The sequence below is a fragment of the Hevea brasiliensis genome, unplaced genomic scaffold (genome assembly GCF_030052815.1).
Source record: "Hevea brasiliensis isolate MT/VB/25A 57/8 unplaced genomic scaffold, ASM3005281v1 Scaf231, whole genome shotgun sequence".
Lineage (NCBI taxonomy): Eukaryota > Viridiplantae > Streptophyta > Magnoliopsida > Malpighiales > Euphorbiaceae > Hevea > Hevea brasiliensis.
In genome coordinates, this window is record NW_026614731.1 from 4,429 (window position 1) to 27,637 (window position 23,209).

The 23,209-nt window shown below is 35.0% G+C and overlaps 1 protein-coding gene and 1 long non-coding RNA gene across 2 annotated transcripts; both read left to right on the forward strand.

Moving 5' to 3' along the window:
- Positions 1-7,418: 7,418 nt before the first annotated feature.
- On the forward strand, positions 7,419-9,126 carry LOC131176728 (uncharacterized). Its single transcript, XM_058141792.1, has 2 exons — positions 7,419-7,601; positions 7,732-9,126. The coding sequence occupies exons 1-2, from the start codon at positions 7,419-7,421 to the stop codon at positions 9,124-9,126; spliced, it is 1,578 nt and encodes a 525-aa protein (XP_057997775.1).
- An 11,689-nt stretch (positions 9,127-20,815) lies between these two features.
- On the forward strand, positions 20,816-22,490 carry LOC131176727 (uncharacterized). The gene is made up of 3 exons (XR_009146650.1): positions 20,816-20,998; positions 21,664-21,842; positions 22,003-22,490. It is a non-coding gene; the product is annotated as an uncharacterized LOC131176727 (long non-coding RNA).
- The last annotated feature ends 719 nt before the right edge of the window (positions 22,491-23,209 follow it).

Here is a 23,209-nt window from a genome sequence, read left to right on the forward strand (position 1 = left end):
TTGATGAATTTCGGTGTTCTTGGTGTCTATGGAAAGCTCTCGACGAGTAGATGGATTTAGACACAAAACCAAAACCCGCGATTGGATCCGGAAGGCCGAAGATTGCAAGATGCGCGCAAGGCGCGATCGCTCGCGTTTTCGCCGGGGCATCGGCCGGCCGTGGGGAAGGGGTGGGGCGCCGTCGGCTGGGGGGTGGTGGGAGGCGGCAGCAAGGGGAGGAGAGGCGGCGCAAGGGAGGAGGAGGAGGAGAGAGAAAACGGGAGAGGAAGAGAGAGAAAACGGGAGAGGAAGAGAGGAGGAAAAACGCGCGCGGGAGAGGAAGAAAAAGGAAGAAGAAAGGCCGGTCCGATTCGATCGGTCCGATCCGGTCCGGTTCGATTCAGCCGGTTCGATTCAGAATACAAAATTTTAAATTTTTACTCTGCCTTGGGACCAAAAACGAGGCCCAAAAATTCCAAAAAAATTCTAGAAAACTCAGAAAAATTCATGGAATCCAAATATATATTTAGTTTTGCCACATGGTCTTTAAATTAATTTTTAAAAATCATCAAAGTTTTATATTTCCAGAAAATCAAACCCGATTTCTGAAATCCGAAAAATTCCAAATAATTTTCTAAAATTTAAATAAAATTAAAACATCAATATTTGCCCAAAAATAATAAATTTAAAAATTAGGGGTGTTACACTTAGGACTTATGTGAAAAGAATAGATGAAAGTTTAGTCTAATGGAGCTCAAAATTAAATTTTCTTTTAAAAATTTTGTCTCATCATGACCTTGGATATTACTATTGGAAAATAATTTTCTTAAGGTCTAAATCAGATTTTTTTAAATATTACAAGTTGAGAAATGCAGCTGTTAAATTAGTTTGCTAACTTGTTTGCTAAAACATTAGTTTGCTAATGTGTTTGCTAAAACATTAGTTTACTAACTAGTTTACTACTTTTGCCAAAATTTCATTAGTTTGCTCAACTTCGCACAAAAAGACAAAATAACGGTTATTTTGTCTTGAGTAGAGTGTATAACGTTCCAAAAAGGTTTCAAACGGACTAAAATAATTTGGGACTATAAATACACCTTCTTTATTTCATTTTACACTTGATGAAAGCTTACATTTGAACTCCAACTTTGATTTTTTATTTATTGCTTTCATTCAAGAGCTTTAAAGTCTTTGAGCTACCACTGGCAAATCTACTCATCTCTTCTTTATAGCTTGATTTGTATTAAGTGAGAGTGAGTACTAAAACTTTGAATTGCATTTAAGAGAGGTTATACAAGCACCTATTAAAGCTTGAGAGTGTGAGTGCTTGAGATAGCACTTGTCAAAGGTTCAAGTTACCTTGGTAAAAGCTTAGTGTTGAAAAAGTGTAAAGGGCTTTTGATCTCTTGCCTTTAAAAGAGCAAATAGTGAAGAGAAGACTCAAAGAGGGTTTTTTGAGAGAGTGGATGTAGGCTAGTTAAGCCGAACCACTGTAAAAATTATTGTGTTTGATCTCTCTAACCTTAACCTCTTTACTTTTGTGCAATTTAATTTTTATACATGACATTGAATGTTGAATGAATAGATTGAGTTGGTATATTTGAGGATTTATGAGTATGATGAGAAACTAGTTGAATATCTTGTAGTGCATGTTATGTTAAAAATTGCTATAAATATTGATTAAAGCTTGAATTGCAATTTAGGGACACTTTATTGAAATACATATCACTGTCATTTTATATTAAAGAGCAACTAGTTGAACAAAGCCACAATTTTTCATTAGGCTACAAGCAAGGGACAAAAAATTGTTAAAGTCCAATTCACCCCCCTCTTGGACTATTTTGGGATAACAAATTGGTATCAGAGCCTGTCTCTCTTGCTTAGGGTGTTACAACCTTGGAGTGATCCATAATGGCTGGTTCATCTAGCAATACTGCCGATATACCTGCACCACTAGCAGAAGGCTACTCAATCACTAGACCACCACTCTTCAATGGCACTAATTATTCATTTTGGAAAGTAAGAATGAGAAATTTCATACAATCTGTAGATATTGATGCATGGAGAATTATTAAAAATGGTCCACATGTTCCTCAAAAGAATGGTCAAGGAACTACAAAAGTACCAAAACATGAAGATGAATATGATGACAATGATTGGAAGAAAATTTCTATAAATGCTAAAGCTATTAATATTTTGCATTGCTCACTTGACCTTAATGAATACAATCGTGTTTCAGGATGTCAATCTGCTAAGGAAATTTGGGATAAGCTTGAAGTCACTTATGAAGGAACTGATGTCGTCAAAGAGTCCAAAGCAAACCTTCTTATCCGAGATTATGAGCTGTTCGAAATGAAGTCAGGAGAATCAATTGCGGATATGAGTACAAGGTTTACCGATCTTGTAAATCTTCTCAAAGCACTTGGTAAAAGATTTGAGGAAGCTGAACTTGTGAAGAAAATTCTTAGATCACTTCCAAAATCTTGGGAAGCAAAGACTACAGTTATCCAAGATACCAAAGATTTTAAAACTTTCACCTATGATGAACTCATTGGATCTCTCATTGCACATGAGATGGTATATAAGAAAGATGAAGTTGAAAATGAGCAAAAGAAGAAGAAAAGCATTGCTCTCAAGTCAAACAAGGATGAAGATAAGAAGAAAGGAGTTGCATTCAAAGTTGACTCAAGTGACAACTCAAGTGCTTCAAGTGATGATGATGATGAAATGGCTATGCTTGCAAGAAAATTCAAAAGAGCTTTCAAGAAGGGAGGAAGCAAATACAAGAAATTCTTGAAAAAGTATACTCCCAAGGATAAACATTTCAGGGATTCAAAAGAAGAAATTGTATGTTATGAGTGTCACAAACCTGGACATATCAAGCCCAAATGTCCATTACTCAAAAAGAAGAAAGGAAAAGAAGATAGGAGCAAGAAAGCTATGAAAGTAGTATGGAGCAACAGTGAAGAATCTTCAAATGATGAATCAAGTGACAAAGATACTACTCTTCTTTGTATGATGGCACTTGAAGAGAAAGTCAAGAGTTCACAAAAGGAAGAAGAAAGTGACAATGAGGTAAACTCTTATGAATCTCCTAATGTAGAGGAACTTGAGCTTGCATTTGCTAAAATATATGATGAGTATAGAAATTACAAGAGAAAATGCACTAAAATGAATTTAGAAATTGAATCATTGAGATCACAAAACATTGCCATGTCTAATGTGTATAAAGAAAATGAATTTTACAAAGGACAAATTGCTTTGTTTAAAGAACTAGATATAGAGTTGAAAATCTCAAAAGAAACGTGTGAAATGCTCATTGAGAAAAATAAAGTTCTTAAAGCTAAAATAGAATTTTTGACAAATGATTTGGCAAAATTTACAAAAGGAAAAGAAACTCTAGATGTACTTCTTGAAAACCAAAGAATTTCAAATGAAAAATATGAAATTGGTTTTGATGGTTTTATGAACTATGGCAAATACAAGAATTATTTCATTAAAGCATCTACATCCTCTTTGCCCAATATCACATGTTATTATTGCAATAAAAGAGGTTATATGATTAGTTCTTGTGCACTTAGGAAGGATCTTCTTAAGGTAAAGAAGGTATGGTGGCCAAAGGGAACCTTACCTAAGATCACTAACCCCCAAGGACCCAAAGTTGCTTGGGTACCTAAAGCTCAATGATTAAATTTTAGGTTTGTTTCAAAGGGATGAAGGAAAGTGAAAAGTGGTATATAGATAGTGGTTGTTCAAAGCACATGACCGGTGAAAAGGATAAGTTCTCAAAAATCACAATGGAAGATGGAGGACATGTAAAATTTAGTGATAAAGGGAAAGGAAAAATAATTGGAAATGGCACAATTGGAACCAAACCTTATATTGAAGATGTGTCACTTGTTGAAGGTTTGAAATATAACTTGCTAAGTGTAAGCCAACTTTGTGATAAAGGCTTTGAGGTAAAATTCACTTCTTCTCTATGTACAATCAATAACTTAGATAATGACACATTGTTCATTGCCAATAGATCTAATAATGTTTACTTGCTTGACATGAATAATTTTGAAACTAATCATGGTACATGTCTAGTATCTTTTGATAACTCTAGTTATTTGTGGCATAGAAGACTAGGTCATGCAAGCATGCATACACTCTCAAAACTGTCTAAGAAAGAACTTGTTAATGGTCTTCCTAAGATTAATTATGAAAATGAATTTCAATGCAGAGCATGTGCACTAGGAAAGCATACTAGAGCATCTTTTAAATCTAAAAATATTGTGACTACTACTAGGCCATTAGAATTGCTTCATCTTGATTTATTTGGACCTGTATCTCCTACTAGTCTTGGTGGGAAGACATATGCTTTAGTTATTGTTGATGACTACTCAAGATATACATGGACATTCTTCCTTGCTCACAAGGATGAGACTTTTGAGAAATTCACCTCTTTTAGTAAAATGGTTCAAAATGAAAAAGGTTTTTGCATCACATCTATAAGAAGTGATCATGGAACTGAATTTGAAAATCATTTATTTGAGAGATATATGGAAACCATAATTTTTCAACTCCTAGAACACCACAACAAAATGGGGTTGTAGAAAGGAAAAATAGGACTTTGCAAGAAATGACTAGAACTATGTTGAATAAAAATAATTTGCCAAAGTACTTTTGGGTCAAGTCATAATACATCTTGCTATGTGTTGAATAGAATTTTGATTAAACCAATTTTGAAAAAGACCCCCTATGAGCTGTGGAAAGGAAGAAAACCAAATATCTCATATTTCAAAGCATTTGGTTGTAAGTGCTATATTTTAAATAACGAGAAAGATAACTTAAAGAAATTTAATGCTAAATCCGATGAAGGAATCTTTCTTGGGTATTCAACAAAGAGTAAAGCCTATAGAGTGTTCAATAGAAGAACTTTAGTTATTGAGGAAACTATTCATGTTTTGTTTGATGAGACTAACCCTTCTATCAGAAGGAAAAATGTTTGTGATGATAATAATGAGCAGGTATTTGGAAAAGAAAATATAATATCAAGTCAAGAAATGGAACATATTGATGACAAAGATGAAGAAACTCAAGGAGATACCACAATAGATGTCCGTAATGCCAATGAAGAACAAATCAATGAAGAAATGCCAAATTTGGAATAATTACAAGTAAATGAGCCCCAATATGAAGATTTACCTAAAGAATGGAGATTCCATAGAAATCATCCCCAAGAAGATATTATTGATGATCTATCTCAGAGGATGATGACTAGAGCACAATTGAGAAGATATTTTGGTAATGTTGCTTTTGTTTCACAAATTGAACCTAAATGTTTTGAAGATGCTCAAAATGATGAAAGTTGGATTCTTGCCATGCAAGAAGAACTAAATCAATTTGAGAGAAATAAAGTTTGGAATTTAGTGCCTAAACCAAAAGATCATTCAATTATTGGTACTAAATGGGTTTCTAGAAATAAGATGGATGAAAAAGGCAATGTTGTTAGAAACAAAGCTAGACTAGTGGCTCAAGGCTACAACTAAGAGGAAGGGATTGATTTTGATGAAACTTTTGCTCCGGTTGCTAGAATTGAAGCTATTAGAATGTTGTGTGCCTTTGCATGTTACAAGGACTTTATGCTTTATTAAATGGATGTCAAGAGTTCATTTTTAAATGGTTATATTGATGAGGAGGTGTATGTTGCACAACCTCTAGGCTTTGAAAATCATGAGCATTCAAATCACGTTTATAAACTTACTAAAGCTTTATATGGTTTAAAATAAGCTCCTAGAGCATGGTATGAAAGACTTAGTAAATTCTTTTTACAAAATGATTTCCAAAGAGGCAAAGTGGACACAACACTTTTTGTTAAGAAGCATCATAATGATATGCTCATTGTGCAAATTTATGTTGATGATATAATTTTTGGTGCTACTAACGAATCTCTTTGCAAGAAATTTTCTAAGATTATGCAGAATGAATTTGAAATGAGCATGATAGGTGAGCTCACATTCTTCCTTGGGCTTCAAATTAAGCAAATGAAAGATGGTATCTTCATAAATCAATCAAAGTACATCAAGGATGTGCTAAAGAAATTTAAAATGGAAGATTTGAAGAGCATGGGCACTCCTATGAGTTCAATAATTAAAATGGACAATGATGAAAAAGGTAAAGAAGTAGATACAAAGCTTTATAGAGGTATGATTGGCTCTCTTTGTACTCATCGCATCTAGACCAGACATACACTTTAGTGTTTGCTTGTGTGCAAGATTTCAATCATGTCTAAAAGAATCCCATCTAAGTGCAGTTAAAAGGATCTTTAGATACCTCATTGGCACATACTCAATTGGTTTATGGTATCCAAAATGTGAATCATTTAATCTTGTTGGTTATAGTAATTTCGATTTTGCTGAAAGTAGATTGGATAGAAAAAGTACTTCAGGCACTTGTCAATTTCTTGGTCTTGCACTAGTTTCTTAGCACAGTAAGAAACAAACTTCAGTAGCTTTATCTACAGCTAAGGCAGAATATATAGCTGCTGGTAGTTGTATTGCTCAAATTTTATGGATGAAACAACAATTGGAAGATTTTGGTTTAAAATATAATCTTGTTCCAATTAGGTGTGACAACACAAGTGCCATAAACTTGATAAAAAATCTAGTCCAACATTCAAGAACAAAACATATTGAGATCAGACATCATTTTATTAGAGATCATGTTCAAAATGGAAATATCAAAATAGAATTTGTTGCCTCTGAAAATCAACTTGCTGATATTTTTACAAAACCACTTAATGAGGAAACCTTTTGTAAAATTAGAAGGGAAATTGGTATGAGTGAACCACTTGCTTGAAATTTAACATATCTGCATATTATCCAATGTGTGAGTAATTTGCTGTGATATAAGTTTGCTGAGAAAACTCTAAAAACATTAGCTAACTTATTTGTGTACTCGAGAAATTAGTTTATTAAGTTGTATGCTAATGTTGCGTGACTACAATCAGTTTGCTGTATCGTGTACTGTTCAAATTTCAAACCAAAAAGTAATTGTGCTTGAAACTCTCTGTGTGTCAAACAATGCACTTACTTATTCACATTTGGTATCACATTCTCAGTGCTGTGTCAGACATATAGAAATATATATATGTGCATATAGAGATAGATAGACATATTTGAAATAAAAAAAAAAATGAAGTTCAGATAAGATACACTAGAATAGAAAAGCGCGGGACTCAAGAAACTTAAACCTCTATTACACGAAACCGTCACCCATTTTTTTTACTCTCTCCTCTGCATTAGCTTACGGCATTACTCTTCCAAATTTTTTTTTTTGCAAATCTAACCCATTTTCATCAAAACGCTTACCTCTCTCTCATTTCTCCTTCATTCATCACTGCATCGAAAACCATTTTAGATTTCACCATTCTTCTTAGTTTCTATTTTCCATCGATGGCTCGCACTAAACGCAAAACCCCTGCTGCTACTGCTGCTTCATCGTCCTCATCGCCATCTGAAGATCTCCTTGTCGCCGCATTACGGAAGAAATTGAAGGAAAAGAAGAACACACCTGAACCTGAATCAACTAGTGCATCCTCCAACCCATCTAAGGTTGTCGAACCCGCCAGACGCACCGTAAAAGAAAAAGGGGAGAAAAATGCACGGGATTGATACCTAACGCAAAAAGGGTGCTGCCCAATCTTTGGGTTCTGTTGATAAAGCGCTGCTTGATTGTAAATTCATCAAATGGGATTACTTTGGTCAGGTAAATTTTCAATTCAAAGAACTTTTTGAATTTCAAGAATGGATGACTGTTTGTGAGTGTACAAATGCTTATTACCCTAGACTGGTTCAAGACTTTTATAGAACTCTAAGAACAGTTGATGACGAAGACAAATTTGAAGTTGTTTTGAATGATAGTGCGTATGTTATTTCTGTTGAGATGATTGCTAAGGCTTTGAAATTACCTAATGATGGAAATAAAATCTCTACTCATAGAGATGTTGCTAGGGTTCCAGGCTTTAACTTGGCTGAGTTTGAAAATGAAGTCTTTCCTGCCAACACTGCCACCAGTGAAAAGTCCACTAGCACAAAAGCTTTTCAACATATTAAAATCATTCACAGTATGGTGAACTACATTTTCTGTCCTAAGTCTGGCAGCTATGGCTATTTGAGTTACCTGGATATGTGCATCATGTGGCATATTGTTAATAGAGTAAGGATGAATTTAGCTTATCTGATTTTCAAGAATATGTGTAAAGCTTATGGGATTGGAAAATTGCCTTATGCACATCTCTTGACTGCTTTGTTTAAAGAGTTGGATGTAAATGTCTCTAAGGAAAGTTCTAGGACAGATTTGATTGTGCTTAGAGAAATTCACTCTGATACTGATGGAAGAAAGAAACGGTTTGAAAAAGGTGGTTCTTCCTCAGCTAAAGTTGGTTCAGATTCTCCAAGTGAGTTTATGAGTGAGCTTCAAGGGCTAAAAACTTCTATTAATGAGCAATTTAGTACAAAAAATCATTCTATTAAACTTCTAAGAAAATTTGTGGATGTGGTTGATTACAAAGTGAGCCATTTGCTTACTCAAAATGAGGAATTAAAGAAAATGATTATAGGTCTTCAGCAGGCAAGGGAAACTGGTTTCTTAACCAAAGTTGAGACTGCTGTACCTACAAATGGTGTTTCTTATCCTGCTACTCAAGTCTCTACTCATGGTACTGATGGGGGTGAAGGTACTAGGCTTGGTGAGTCTCCAGCTGCTGTGGCACATGAAAGTGAACAAGTGGTTGAATCTGAAATTGAACCTGCAGCTGAAGCCCCTGTTGAACATGCTAGTGAACAGGTTGTTAAACTTGAAGTTGGACCTGCAACTGATGTCACTAATGAGCATGGTAGTGAAAAGGTTGCAGAACCTGAAAGTGAGCCAGCTGTTGAGCCTCAGAGTGAACAACTTCTAGAACCTGCAGCTGCCTCTACACAGCAAAAGGAAGCCTCTCTAAAGGATCACCAAGAGAGTGCTCCATCTCAACTCTCTACAGTTGCTGCACCTCCAGCCAAGAAAGGTAGAAAAAGATCTAAGTCTACGGTGTCAAATCCATACCAGTCCATAGCTGCTGCCCTTCAAACCCCCTCTGATGAGGATGAGCCACGTATATGACCACTGGTCGACTCAAGGTTCTTAGCCACCTGCTGCTAAACCTTCCAGGAAGAAGATGGTGCCTTCCAAAGCTACTCGAAGGAGCAAAAGACTAAATGATTTGAACATAATCTGGATTCTTTAGTTTCCTATCTGCATTTTTAGTTTACTAGTATGTTTGCTACTATTGTCGATCGATTTTTCAGATGCTATCACATTTACCCATCGCATTTAACTTTGGGCTAAATTGATTATTTTTGGGTTAATATCTCCTGTTTCCTTTTTGGATGATGACAAAAAGGGGGAGAATAGGAAATAGGATGGATATGTGTTTATACTTGTATTTATACTTTCACAAATGGAAGTATGTTTATACTTGTGTTTATACTTTAACAAATGGAAGTATGTTTATGTGCATAGGATGGATATGTGTTTATACTTTGACAAATGGAAGTATGTTTATGTGCATAGGATGGATATGTGTTTATACTTTGCAAATGGAAGTACTTTGAAAATGGAAGCATGTTTATGTGCATATTATTTTTTTTGAGAATATTGTGAATATCCTATGAACATGCTTTATAGAATAAATTCAGGGGGAGCTTTTGTATAGCTGATAATTGTCTTGGAAATTATGTGCATATATTTAGAGGGAGCATTTTTCTGCATACTAACTTGCTTGGATATAATTAAACTTACACTCATGTTTATTGATGCTTGATTGTTGATTCAATTGAGTTTTGTCATCATAAAAAAGGGGGAGATTGTTGACCCCGTGTAGCTTAAAATGAGCATTGATTTTGATGATAACAAAACTCAAATAGAATCTATCTAACCCAACTTTAAAGTGATGTGTAGATTCTGTCTCTTATTCCTAAAGAATCTTTGAAGTTGTATCTAAGGAGGAAGAATACTCAAAGGCATCTCAAGACAAATCCAAGATGAGAAAGGACAAGATTATGTAAGCCAAGACTCAAGGTAAAGGTATGAAAGACATAGAGTTAGAAATTGAGTCTTAGGACTTATGTGAAAAGAATAGATGAAAGTTTAGTCTAATGGAGCTCAAAATTAAATTTTCTTTTAAAAATTTTCTCTCATCATGACCTTGGATATTACTATTGGAAAATATTTTTCTTAAGGTCTAAATCAGATTTTTTTAAATATTACAAGTTGAGACATGCAGCTGTTGAATTAGTTTGCTAACTTCTTTCCTAAAACATTAGTTTGCTAATGTGTTTGCTAAAACATTAGTTTACTAACTAGTTTACTACTGTTGCCAAAATTTCATTAGTTTGCTAAATGATCAGAGTTGCTCAACTTCGCACAAAAAGACAAAATAACGGCTATTTTGTCTTGAGCAGAGTGTATAACGTTCCAAAAAGGTTTCAAACGGACTAAAATGATTTGGGACTATAAATACACCTTCTTTACTTCATTTTACACTTGATGAAAGCTTACATTTGAACTCCAACTTTGATTTTTCATTTATTGCTTTCATTCAAGAGCTTTAAAGTCTTTGAGCTACCATTGGCAAATCTACTCATCTCTTCTTTATAGCTTGATTTGTATTAAGTGAGAGTGAGTACTAAAACTTTGAATTGCATTTAAGAGAGGTTGTACAAGCACCTATTGAAGCTTGAGAGTGTGAGTGCTTGAGATAGCACTTGTCAAAGGTTCAAGCTACCTTGGTAAAAGCTTGGTGTTGAAAAAGTGTAAAGGGCTTTTGGTCTCTTGCCTTTAAAAGAGCAAATAGTGGAGAGAAGACTCAAAGAGGGTTCTTTGAGAGAGTGGATGTAGGCTAGTTAAGCCGAACCACTATAAAAATCATTGTGTTTGATCTCTCTAACCTTAACCTCTTTACTTTTGTGCAATTTAATTTTTATACATGACATTGAATGTTGAATGAATAGATTGAGTTGGTATATTTGAGAATTTATGAGTATGATGAGAAACTAGTTGAATATCTTGTGATGCATGTTATGTTAAAAATTGCTATAAATATTGATTAAAGCTTGAATTGCAATTTAGGGACACTTTATTGAAATACATATCACTGTCATTATATATTAAGGAGCAACTAGTTGAACAAAGCCACAATTTTTCATTAGGCTACAAGCAAAGGCCGAAAAATTGTTAAAGTCCAATTCACCCCCGTTCTTGGACTATTTTGGGACAACATATTCTTTTCGCTCTATCTCTATAGATGCAAATTACAAGAATATAGATTGCCTCCCCTAAGTCTTTCATATAGAATGTATTTAACAACCATACCTTGACAGTTGTCAACATACCTATGTCATCACCTATCAACAGAATGTCATCCACCTATAAGACAAGGAAAGTGATAGCACTATCACTAAACTTCTTATATACACATAGTTCATCCACATTTTTGATAAAATTAAATGACTTGATGGCTTCATCAAAACGGATGTTTCAACTCCTCGAAGCTTATTTTAACCCATAAATGAATCGCTTTAGCTTGCATATCTTGGAACTATCTTGGGATTTAAAACTTCTAGGTTGTTCCATGAAAATGTTTTTTTCAATGTATCTATTGAGAAAAGCTGTTTTGACATCCATTTGCCAAATCTCATAATCATAGTATGCAGCTATTGCTAATAGAATCCTAATTGATTTAAGCATGGCAACAGGTGAGAAAGTCTCCTCATAGTCGATTCCTTGCTTTTCGTAAAACCCTTTCGCCACTAGCCTTGCTTTATAAGTCTCTACCTTTCCATCAGAACCAATTTTCTTCTTGAAAATCCATTTATTTCCTATAGGTACAATACCTTTAGGTGGGTCAATAAGGTCCCAAACTTGGTTCTTATACATGGAATTAATTTCGGATTTCATAGCTTCAATCCATTTTGAAGAATCTATATCTGATATAGCTTCTTCACAGGTAAGAGGATCATCTCCATGATCTACTTCTTCATGAGTAAACAACTCTTGTTCATCTTCATGAAGAAAACCATATCTTATTGGTGGGTGAGATATCCTGGTTGATCTGCGAGGAATTATTGTAGATGTTTTATCAATAGGTGTAAGTTGACTAGATAGATCTATATCTATTTGATATGTTGGTTGGTCAGAATTCTCCAATTCTAACTCTATTTGCCTTCCTTTGCTACCTTTTTGAATAAACTGTTGCTCAAGAAATATGGCATCTCTGCTTACCACAACCTTTTGTGATGTAGGCAAATAAAAATAATGTCCAAAACTTTCTTTTTGGATATCCAACAAATTGACATTTTTCTGATTTGGTTTCCAATTTATTAGTGTTCAGCTTTTTAATGTAAGCTGGATAACCCCAAATCTTAAAATGCTTATGACTCGATTTTCTTCCATGCCATATCTCATAAGGTGTGGAAGAAACTGATTTTGATGGAATCCTATTCAGAATATACAAAACTGATTCTAATGTAAATCCCCAAAAGGAGATTGACATATCAGTGTAGCTCATCATACTATGTACCATATCTAATAGGGTACGATTTTTTCTTTCAGATACACCATTCATTTGTGGCATTCCTGGAGGAGTCAGCTGGGAGACAATGCCATGCTCTTTCAAGTATTCATCAAATTCAGTACTTAAGTATTCACCTCTACGATCTGATCTAAGAGTCTTAATACTTTTTCATGTTTGATTTTCTACTTCACATTTAAATTCTTTGAACTTTTCAAAGTATTCATATTTGTATTTCATAAAATACAAATACCCAGACCTTGATTTATCATCAGTAAAGGTAATAAAGTAATAAAAATCGCCTCTAGCCATTTTCTTAAATGGACCACATACATCAGTATGTATCAATTCTAAAAAATTTTCAGCTCTTAGCCCTTGTTCAACAAAATGTAATCTAGTTATTTTGCCTTGAAGGCAGGATTCACAAGTTGGAGTAGGTTCAGAAACCAATGAGGATAAAATCCCCATTTTCTCCAACTTTGCAATCCTATCTTTAGTAACATGACCTAGTCTTAAGTGCCAAATATATTTTGAACTTGAGTTGATTTTCATCATGGCATTACATTCATTTAGGTTGCTATACTCTGGGCAGTTCCTCTTCTAGTGCCCATCCTTCTGACAGTGGAAACACTTTCCCTTACCTTTGTCAGCTTCCGTCTCGCCCTTCTGTTTGGCTATCTTCTTGGAAGGTCCATGTCACATCCCGACTTAGCGGGCCCCAGCTCAAGCCCCTCTCTGGGTGGCCATCTTGCCGGCGTACCCCCCTAGAGGCCGGCGGTGCGACTCACAAGGTACTGTCCGCTCTGGTGGAGTTCAATCCCTTCGCCCTGCAGAGCTAGGATTCGAACCCATATCACCTCACGGGTTTGCTTCGCCTCTTACCAATTGAGCTGGGAAAAAGGTCCTGCGAAAGGATGATCCCTTAGGCAAATCCCACATCGGCAAAGCACGGAGATGGTCTTGGGTTCAAAAGTAATGATATATAAGATGGGGGAACTAATCACTAGAGGCGCCTTTTGGTGGAATGGCCTGGAGAGTTGGAAGAACTCCAGGGTTAAACGTGCTCGTTTGAGAGAAATCCTAGGATGGGTGACCTCCTGGGAAGTTCTCCATTCCACCTATGGGACAAAACCGTGAGGCTTATGGCCAAAGCGGACAATTCCTCTAGTGGCTGGTTCCCGATCGTTACAATTGGTATCAGAGCCGCTCGCGTGTCCTCTTGGGCGATGTGGGGCAAACCTCAGCGAGGACGCTGAGTCCCGAAAGGGGGGGAAAAAGGTCCTGCGAAAGGATGATCCCTTAGGCAAATCCCACATCGGCAAAGCACGGAGATGGTCTTGGGTTCAAAAGTAATGATATATAAGATGGGGGAACTAATCACTAGAGGCGCCTTTTGGTGGAATGGCCTGGAGAGTTGGAAGAACTCCAGGGTTAAACGTGCTCGTTTGAGAGAAATCCTAGGATGGGTGACCTCCTGGGAAGTTCTCCATTCCACCTATGGGACAAAACCGTGAGGCTTATGGCCAAAGCGGACAATTCCTCTAGTGGCTGGTTCCCGATCGTTACAGTCCAGGAATTTGAGGTTTCTTATTCTTATTGCCCTTCTTCTTTTTGGACTTTCCAACATAAGAAGAAGATGCAATCAAAGTCACATCTTTTCCTTTATTGCCCGGCATATTCTTTTGAGCAATAACCAGCATGTTAAGTAACCCAGTCAAAGTACACTCTTGCTTTGTCATATGGAAATTTGTCACAAAATTTCCAAATAACTCAGGCAGGGATTGAAGGATCAAAGCCGTCTGCAGTTAGAAATCCATGTGAAAATCAATATGTTCTAGCTGCTCAATAAGCCGAATCATCTTGTGGGCATGATCTCCTACATTCTGTCTCTCAGACATCCTCATGCGAAATAGCTTTCTAGATATCTCATACCTAGCATTCCTGCTGTGCTCACCATACAACTCTTGCAGGTGAAAGAGGATCTCACTTACATTCTGCATATTCTCATGCTGCTTCTGTAACTCATTACTCATAGAATCAAGCATGTAATATTTGGCTCTTATATCATGCTCCTTCCACTTGTCCAAAGTGTCATGTTCTTCTTGAGTGGCCTTTGGAGGTAAGGGACCAGGAACCTTTGAGTCTAGAACATATCCAATACGTTCTAGGTTCAGGACAAGTTTTAAATTTCTTAGCCAATCAGAAAGATTAGGTCCCATCAACATATTGTGATCAAGTATGCTTGTAAGGATATTGGATGGTGGTGGTTGTTATGTGTTCATTATTATCAGAAAATTAATTGCAGAAAAAAACTAGATTAATTAGTAAATGTATCAAGTAATTAACCAAAATGATTATGGTCTTTTAATCAAATTGTTCCTCCCACTAACTTGGCGGATCCTACACTTCCAAAGTAGGAAACGGAAATCCTAGTTGGATGGATTTCTAGTGGGTGATTTAATTCTTATAGTCTTATTGATTATCCTGAGGCACATCCATTATTGGAATTACAATAAACTATAAGTGAGCAACTCCTTGCCCATCACATCTCATGTGAGGTTCAATCATTTATCTAGCCCATAAAGCTCAAAATCTCAGGTACATCCATTATTGATTTATATTGCATTAGTTAAGTTGATCCCATTGAGCCAGTAAACATGCAAATAATTTTAATGTCCTCAGACACATCCATTATTGGCCATCAACTATTTACATATTTACAACATCTCATGCTTAACAATTATTCTTAAGAAAATCTCTTAAATTAAATGCATCACATGCAAGTATTTAAAATTTCTTAAAATAATTGCCTCAGCGGAGGGCTAATGATATAATTACTTTAATTATATCATTTCCAACTTAATCATTTATTTAGAAGATTTAGTGGTCGGCTTAATTACAATTATGGTCTCACTTTGCACATTATCCAATTTTCATGCATATATCATATACTGCATACATTCCTATACATCTCATGCATACATGGATAAACAAATAATATGGTATGATCATGGACTTTCTAAGGGATTCAATTCTGAGCCACCAATAATTGAATCAGGGCATTCCTAGGTGTATTTCATTCATTCATTTTACAAGAGTTGCTGAAGGAGTACATAATCAACACTTGATCTTGATTTCCTTCCACTGGTCCCACCAATGCTCTTGACCTCCTTGATCTTCTTGCAATCCAATTACATTGTAATCCTTGGCATACCAAGGCGAATTTACAAGAATATGGACTTTAAAGTCCTCAAATAAATGAAATTATAACCCAAATTATTACAACACTTATAATACATGCCACTAAAATAAAATTAATTATTTTACAACCCAAAGAAAAATAAAAGAAATAAATCTAATCACATTGGTCTTTTATTATCCATGATCATCCATCATGCATATTAAAATTTAACAATTAAATAAAATATACATACTAAAAATTAAATTGAATATCACATATTCAACAAAAAAAATTCAGATTTGAATCTTATTCAAACAAATTAAATTTAGAAACCTTTTTCCAAATTCAACTCTATGAAAACAATTTTCATAAATTAATTGTGTGATTAAAATTTCTAATTAAATAATTTAATTAGGTATGGGCTTAATTATGGGCCTAAAAACAAAGCCCATACACCAAATACACCCTTAGGGTGTGAATCATATTCAAGCTGCCACCCATGAGCATCATAACATTGATGCCGCCACCTTTGGAATACCCAACCAGCTTTGAATCAATCAACATTTGATCCAATCACACAATTAAACCTCATATTCAATCCTAATGGCAAATATAGTGGCTCTGATACCAATTGAAGGAGCGAAAGCATGGTAATTGGTTCATTGGAGCATTGAATTTCAAAAATTTTCTTCTAGGGTTTCATGCATCATGCCACATCTATTATGTGCCTAATTAATTTCAATGCTCAATTGCATATTAAAACACTTTTAATATGTATTAGGATCTTCATTTGCCATTTAAGATTGTGAATTAACAAATTAATTTAATTAAACCCTAGTTTGAAAGTGAAATTTGGGCACTAACGTCTTTGATGCATTATAGATGCAATTGACACCTTTAGGAAGCTCCTAGGACCCCAGGTGTTGTCCCTCTAGCTTGTCCACCAATGGCAGCCCTTAATTTTGCTTCTCAAGCCTTGCCAACCAATTATAATTTGGGGTTTTGCTTTTAGAGAGGTTATATGTATGTATCCACCTTTCTAAAGAGATATCTCCAAAGACACCAGAAGAAAGAGATAAAATGGCTAGGATTCTATATGTTTCGACTATTGGAAGTTTAATGTATGCACTATTGTGTACTAGGTCGAATATCGCATATGTTGTTAGTTTGATTAGTAGGTTTCAATCCAATTAAGGTTTGGAACACTGGATAGCTGTCAAGACTATCCTTAAGTACTTGAGAAGAACTAAGGATTTATTCTTGATTTATGGAGGTGGTGACTTGCAATTGGATGGTTATACTGATTCTGATTTCCAATCAGATATCAATGATAGAAAGTCTACCTCTGGGTTTGTATTCATTTGTAATGGAGGTGCAGTTAGTTGGAAGAGTTCCAAACAGAGTACGACTACTGATTTCACTACAGAGGCCGAGTATATTGCTGCATCAAATGCTACAAAAGAGGCTGTTTATATAAAGAAGTTCGTGACAGAATTTACAGTGGTTCCTTCCATTGAGTCGGCAATTCCTCTCTGCTGAAACAATAATTGAGCGGTCATACAGGCTAAGGAACCTCGGTCTCACCAGAAATCCAAACACATAGAAAGGCGCTACCACATTATCAGAGAGATAGTTGGCGAGGCGATATAGCCATGCAGAAAATAGCATCAGTTGAAAATCTAGCTGATCCATTCACAAAGCCTATGTCACAAACTCAGTTAGACCAACATCTTGAGAAGATGGGTCTAAGATATTATAATGAATGGCTCTAGTGCTAGTGGGAGATTGTTAGTAGTATACCTAGAGCATATCATTTAGTATGTATCTTGTACATATTTTATTAATAAAAGGCAATTTCACTTTTCCATTTACATAATGTATTTATGTGTAATAGAAAAGGTCCATTGATATTTTATTATAAACTCTATTCTTAAGTTGTTAAGAATATAAGTGACAGTATTTCTAGCACAAAGTATTATAAATTAGTTCACAATTGAGGATACTTCACACAAGACATGACTTATCCAGAAAGATTGTAATCATGTATGTTCCCAAGGTATTTATATGAGATATAAATAAGATGGAGTGGTGAGTCTCATGCCACATAACAAACATGATAGGCACTTATACATGATAAGTAGGCCGAACCAGTGATGCATATGACAAGCACATGGAGTTTACTCTTATCAATGCATTGTCATATATCATATCAGTGCATATAATCTTTAAACCTGAGATAACACAGTTATAGGTGGTTTGAGTTTGGTATTGCTTTCATACTTGTACTGTGTATGGGTATATGGGCATGTGTTGGCTCCTACTAGTTGTATATGGAGATAGGTGTTAATCAAGATAGAAACTGTTACCCTAAATAAATAGGGATAAAATCCTATGTTTATTTAATTGTTTTTGATGTTTCAAGTTCCTAGTCAGGACAGACAGATTTAGTCAGAAAAGAGTTTCTGAAAAGAAAATCTAATTAATCAAGAACTGAAATTAAAAGAGAATATAATGTTCATAGCAAATGGGGTTTGACATTAACAATGACTCCAGCTCGAATTGGGATTTTGTAACGGAGAGATTCTAGTACATGGTAACATATGATTAAAGGTTCATTTAAGGTATTATTTGTTACTGATTGGGTGGTCATGACACACTATGCTAGGTGTCAACCATGGTCTATGAGATGCCTAAAATGATTTACAGAAATCATTTATGGTAAGAAAGAGTTCTGATGATATTAAGAGTTAATATCATATCTCATTGCCAATTAGTGATGAGCCTAGTGAGTCACACACATACACAAGTTAATCACCAAGTAAAATGTGATTTAATTGATTAATTAATTTGATTGATTGATTAAATAGGTTTGGTTTGCAATAAGATTGCAAAGTCCCTAACATGGCTTGAAATCAAATCTAGGTTATTGGATGTATAGTGTAAGTTAAATTTATATTTAAAATATTTAAATATGAATTTAATTGTGAAAAATTAATTAATGGAGATTAATTAATTAATTTATATTTGATATAAATTGATTAGAAGAGGAGAAATAATTATTTTGGATTGAGAACTTAAAATTAAAATATAAGAGTAATTTGGTCATTTCACATGGTGACATGTGGCACCATGAGATGGTGACACATGGCATCATATAAGTTTGCCATTTGTCTTCCTATCATGCAAAGTGATCAAAGTCAAGATTAAGTCTAGCTTTGACACTTGACTTAATGTGATTAAGTCAATTAAAAATAAGATGCAATGTGATGGTGACATGTGTCAAATGGTTTAAGTGATTATTTGACCTAATCATAAAAGGGAAAGAAAGAAGAATTAAAAGAATAATTCTCTCTATTATTCTAAAGGTGGCGGCACCTCTCTCCCTCTCCCTCCTCTTGCTTTTCTTCATCAATTCAAAGAGAATCACTCCATTCCCTTTGAATTAAAATTGCTAAGAATTATTTTTAGTATCCTATACACACATATAACTTCTCTAAAAGTAAAACTTCAAATTATAATTGGTTTACAAGGTTTGAGAAGCAAAATTGGGGGCTGCCCATTGGTAATCTTGGTGTGGATAAGTTAGAGAGACAACACTTGGGGTCCTAGGTGCTTCCTAAAGGTGCCAATTGCATCCATAGTGCATCAAAGAAGTTAGTGCTCAAACTCCTCTTTCAAACTAGGGTTTAATTGAATTAATTTATTAATTCACAATCTTAAATGGCAAATGAAGATCCTAATAAATATTAAAAGTGTTTTAATATACAATTGAACATTAAAATTAATTAGGCATATAATAGATGTGGCATGATGCATGAAACTCTAGAAAAAAATTTTTGAAATTCAATGCTCCAATGAACAAATTACCATGCTTTCGCTCATTTAATTATATGATATATTATGTATTAATAACTCGATTCAAAACTTAAATGTTAATTCAAGTATGACTTTTTAATAAAATAATTACATAAAATTATTTTAAGAATCGAGAACCGAACTAGAATCATACAAAACCGAAAATTGTATCGAACTTAAACCGAAACAATGAAGAATCAAACTGGAACCGTACTGAAATTTTGAAATTCCGATTCGGTTTTGATTTCTAAGCAAATCCCAAACTGAACTGGAATCGAACATCCCTAGTTTTACACTTGTAAGAATAATATTACAAAGTATAGAATCACTGTACGATTGGAATAGTGGAGTTATTAATCCAAACCAACTTGTTTGGGTGTGATGTGGTTTGGTAGGAAGCTTGAGTCATTCCACTATGGATGTCAATACCACATTCCACCATCTATGATAAGTTTCTTGGTTTCCATTATGAACCAAAGTTTCAAATATTAAAGTATTGCGTGCCAATCCTCTTCTTCCACTTTGAGGGTTGCTAAAATGTGTCTCACAATAAAGAAGAGAGTAGAATCAACACCTTCATCTATTAGATCATCTCCTCCATATCTCCGCAATCATTTGAATGTGGTGATTCATGATTCTTTTATTCTACTCCAAATGCAAATTCTGCTATTGTGGAACCACAAATGCATGAAACGCCAATGCCTTTAGCATTAGTATCATTAGATGAAGAAGTTTTTGGCTTGGTGAAATAGTTAAATGACTGCATGACATCTGCATTAGTGTTATAAATTGCCTTAAAATCTCTTTTTGCAGCTATCTCCTTGTCTTCAACCCCAGCTTTTTTAGTGACACATTGGTTGAATATTCTTCCACATCAACAGTCACTTGAATGCAAGTTTTACATTGTATATGGGTTGTCTAAATTCTTTCCTTATATCAGTCCTTAAAGACTGAAGTAAAGAGAAAATTGAAGAATGGCATACCATTATCGCAGTGTTCTGAAAACCCTAGAAGTTAGAATCCATTAGCACTCCAATGTAAGCTTTTGCAGTGCAGTGCCAGGGTGGGTGGGCTAGAGTTTGGGCCAGGTTTGTTCTTCTCTGGACTCTCTCTTTTTTTTTTTTTAAATTTTGTAAGAATATTTAAAGAATTATAATTGAATACAATACGCATTGGAGAAAAAACCGGCCCATAAAGAACTGACTCGGTCCCAGCTGAACTCCCATGAGAATGGAGTAAAAGACAGAACTTGCAAGAGAGTGGAACTCTACCCAATCACCCGGTACCGGACAACAAAAGCTTAGCATCAGACTGTTAAGGGTATTCTAAGCCGTTCTCTTCCCATCTCAGGAACAGCAGTTCTCTGTTTTGAGAACACAGCCATAATGGTTTGCCAATCTTTCACTTTTCTCTCTAGTATTGCATCTCTTCTGTGCTTTTGAATTTCTTATTTTTGCTTTTTGCGTTTGCAACCCATTAATGGATTCTTTGAATTGGAGTGAATATTTGGTGTGTTTTTCATTTGGGTTAATGGGTTGATGTTCTTAGACAATAATAATAATAATAATGGTGGGTTGATGTTGATAAAGAAAGTTAGCTGTGAAATGGATTATTGAATTCAGAGTGAACATGGTATGTGTGTTTGCCATTATGGGAAAGGAAAGGTTAGTGCTGTGAGAAGCTTATGAGTGGAAGAGTTTAAATTGATAGCTGGATATCTGGTGATTGCAATTGTGTGATACCGAGTTGCATTAAATGAATGATTCTGGAAAACCTATCAAAAAGTTCTTCTGTTTCTTTTATTTTTAATGATGATAGTGAAGAAAATTGCAAATGATTTGTTTGTGTTAGGAAAATGGTATGCTTGTTCTTGAATTTTTTTGGATGCATTTTGGTGTTTGCTTTGTGCTTAAGAATTATGTTATGCCAAATTGAAATTTCTTGTTATCCTGGACCCCATTCAGATATAAGTTCTGGCAGGAAAAATGCTTTAAATCATGTGGTAAGCAATTCATTTAGCTTAGTTTTTCTGATGATAACTTGTGCTTTGTAGGTGAATGTTCCCAAGACAAAGAAAACATACTGTAAGAGCAAGGAGTGCCGAAAGCACACTTTGCATAAGGTCACACAATACAAGAAAGGCAAGGATAGCCTTGCTGCACAAGGTAAAAGGCGTTATGATCGCAAGCAGTCAGGGTATGGAGGGCAGACAAACCTGTTTTCCACAAGAAGGTATGGTTTAGCTTCCAACATTTGCAACTTTTCCCTTGTTTGAACATGGTTGATTTTTATGTCAGAAAAGCCAAATAATAGCTATAGGATCACTGTGATCATTATAAAGATGTTGGAAGGTATCAGGTTTGATCAGTAAATAGTGTGTTTTTCTAAACAGGCCAAAACCACTAAGAAGATTGTTCTGAGGTTGCAATGTCAAGGTTGTAAGCACGTGTCTCAGCATCCGATTAAGGTTTGCCTCCTAGAATTTGTTTTATTTTTTATTTATTTTTATTTTTTTATTTTTTATTTTTTGCCTTTGCCTTTGCCTTGGTTTTTCATATCACCCATGTGGTTAATATATGTCTATTGCTTAATTATTTCTGCTGAGATGCAAGCATTTTGAGATTGGTGGAGATAAGAAGGGGAAGGGGACTTCTCTGTTCTAAATGCTATTTGTGGATACGTTTTGGTTGTGTTTCACTGTTAAGACCTTTGAACTAGGCAAATCAAGAATTTTTGGTCACTTTATTTTGTGGGTTTCTTTTGTTGTCATTTCTAGACATCTACTATTGGTTTATGATAGTTATTTACAATTAATTGCCAATTAACTTTTAGGTAGAATTAGTGAGCTATTTTAATTGAGTTATGAATGATTCAATTTTACTTGAATTGCACAATTGATTTGCAATATTACATGTTTAAGTATTTCTTGTGACTTAAAACATGCTTGAAGTAAGCTTTTGTATCCTGCAACAGCTTAGGTATACATCTTTCTAGTTGCTAGCTCTATTCTTTTAAAGAGAAGTTAAAAAGAACTGACTGAGAGAGACGGACCCCATTTTAGCATTTTTCATAAAGATAAAGATGTAATTGAAACTAAAGAAACCTCAGTTACAATGCAGAAGCAGTTTCACATTAAAAGAAGGCTTAATAAAGAGAAGATTATATACTTTTGTTTTGTTTGTCTAACAAACTCAAAAGATTGTTCACATTTCATATTTCAGTCATTTATAGTTGATCGAGAAATCGAGAAATAATCTCTCTCTCTCTTTCTGTATCTTCCAAAAGTTAGGATGGAATACTACCACACCCAGTTGTTCACATAAAGCCCAACAAGAAGCCTTCATCTGCAGCCCTTTCTAGATCTAAACCTTCTTCGGCCTGCGGCTTAGGCCTTACTCCCCTATTCTTATGGTAGAAGAAAGCAAATTTGATGGCCGGAAGGAACACGAATGACATCACTAGTGAGGGAGAGCATATCGGCGGTGAAGTATTGCAGAATGGCGTGCTTTTCGGTGATGACGATGGGCGAAAAATGGTTGCACTGGATATGTTGATGCATGAATTCCGCAGGCGGTGGATTTAAAGAGTCATGGAAAGGA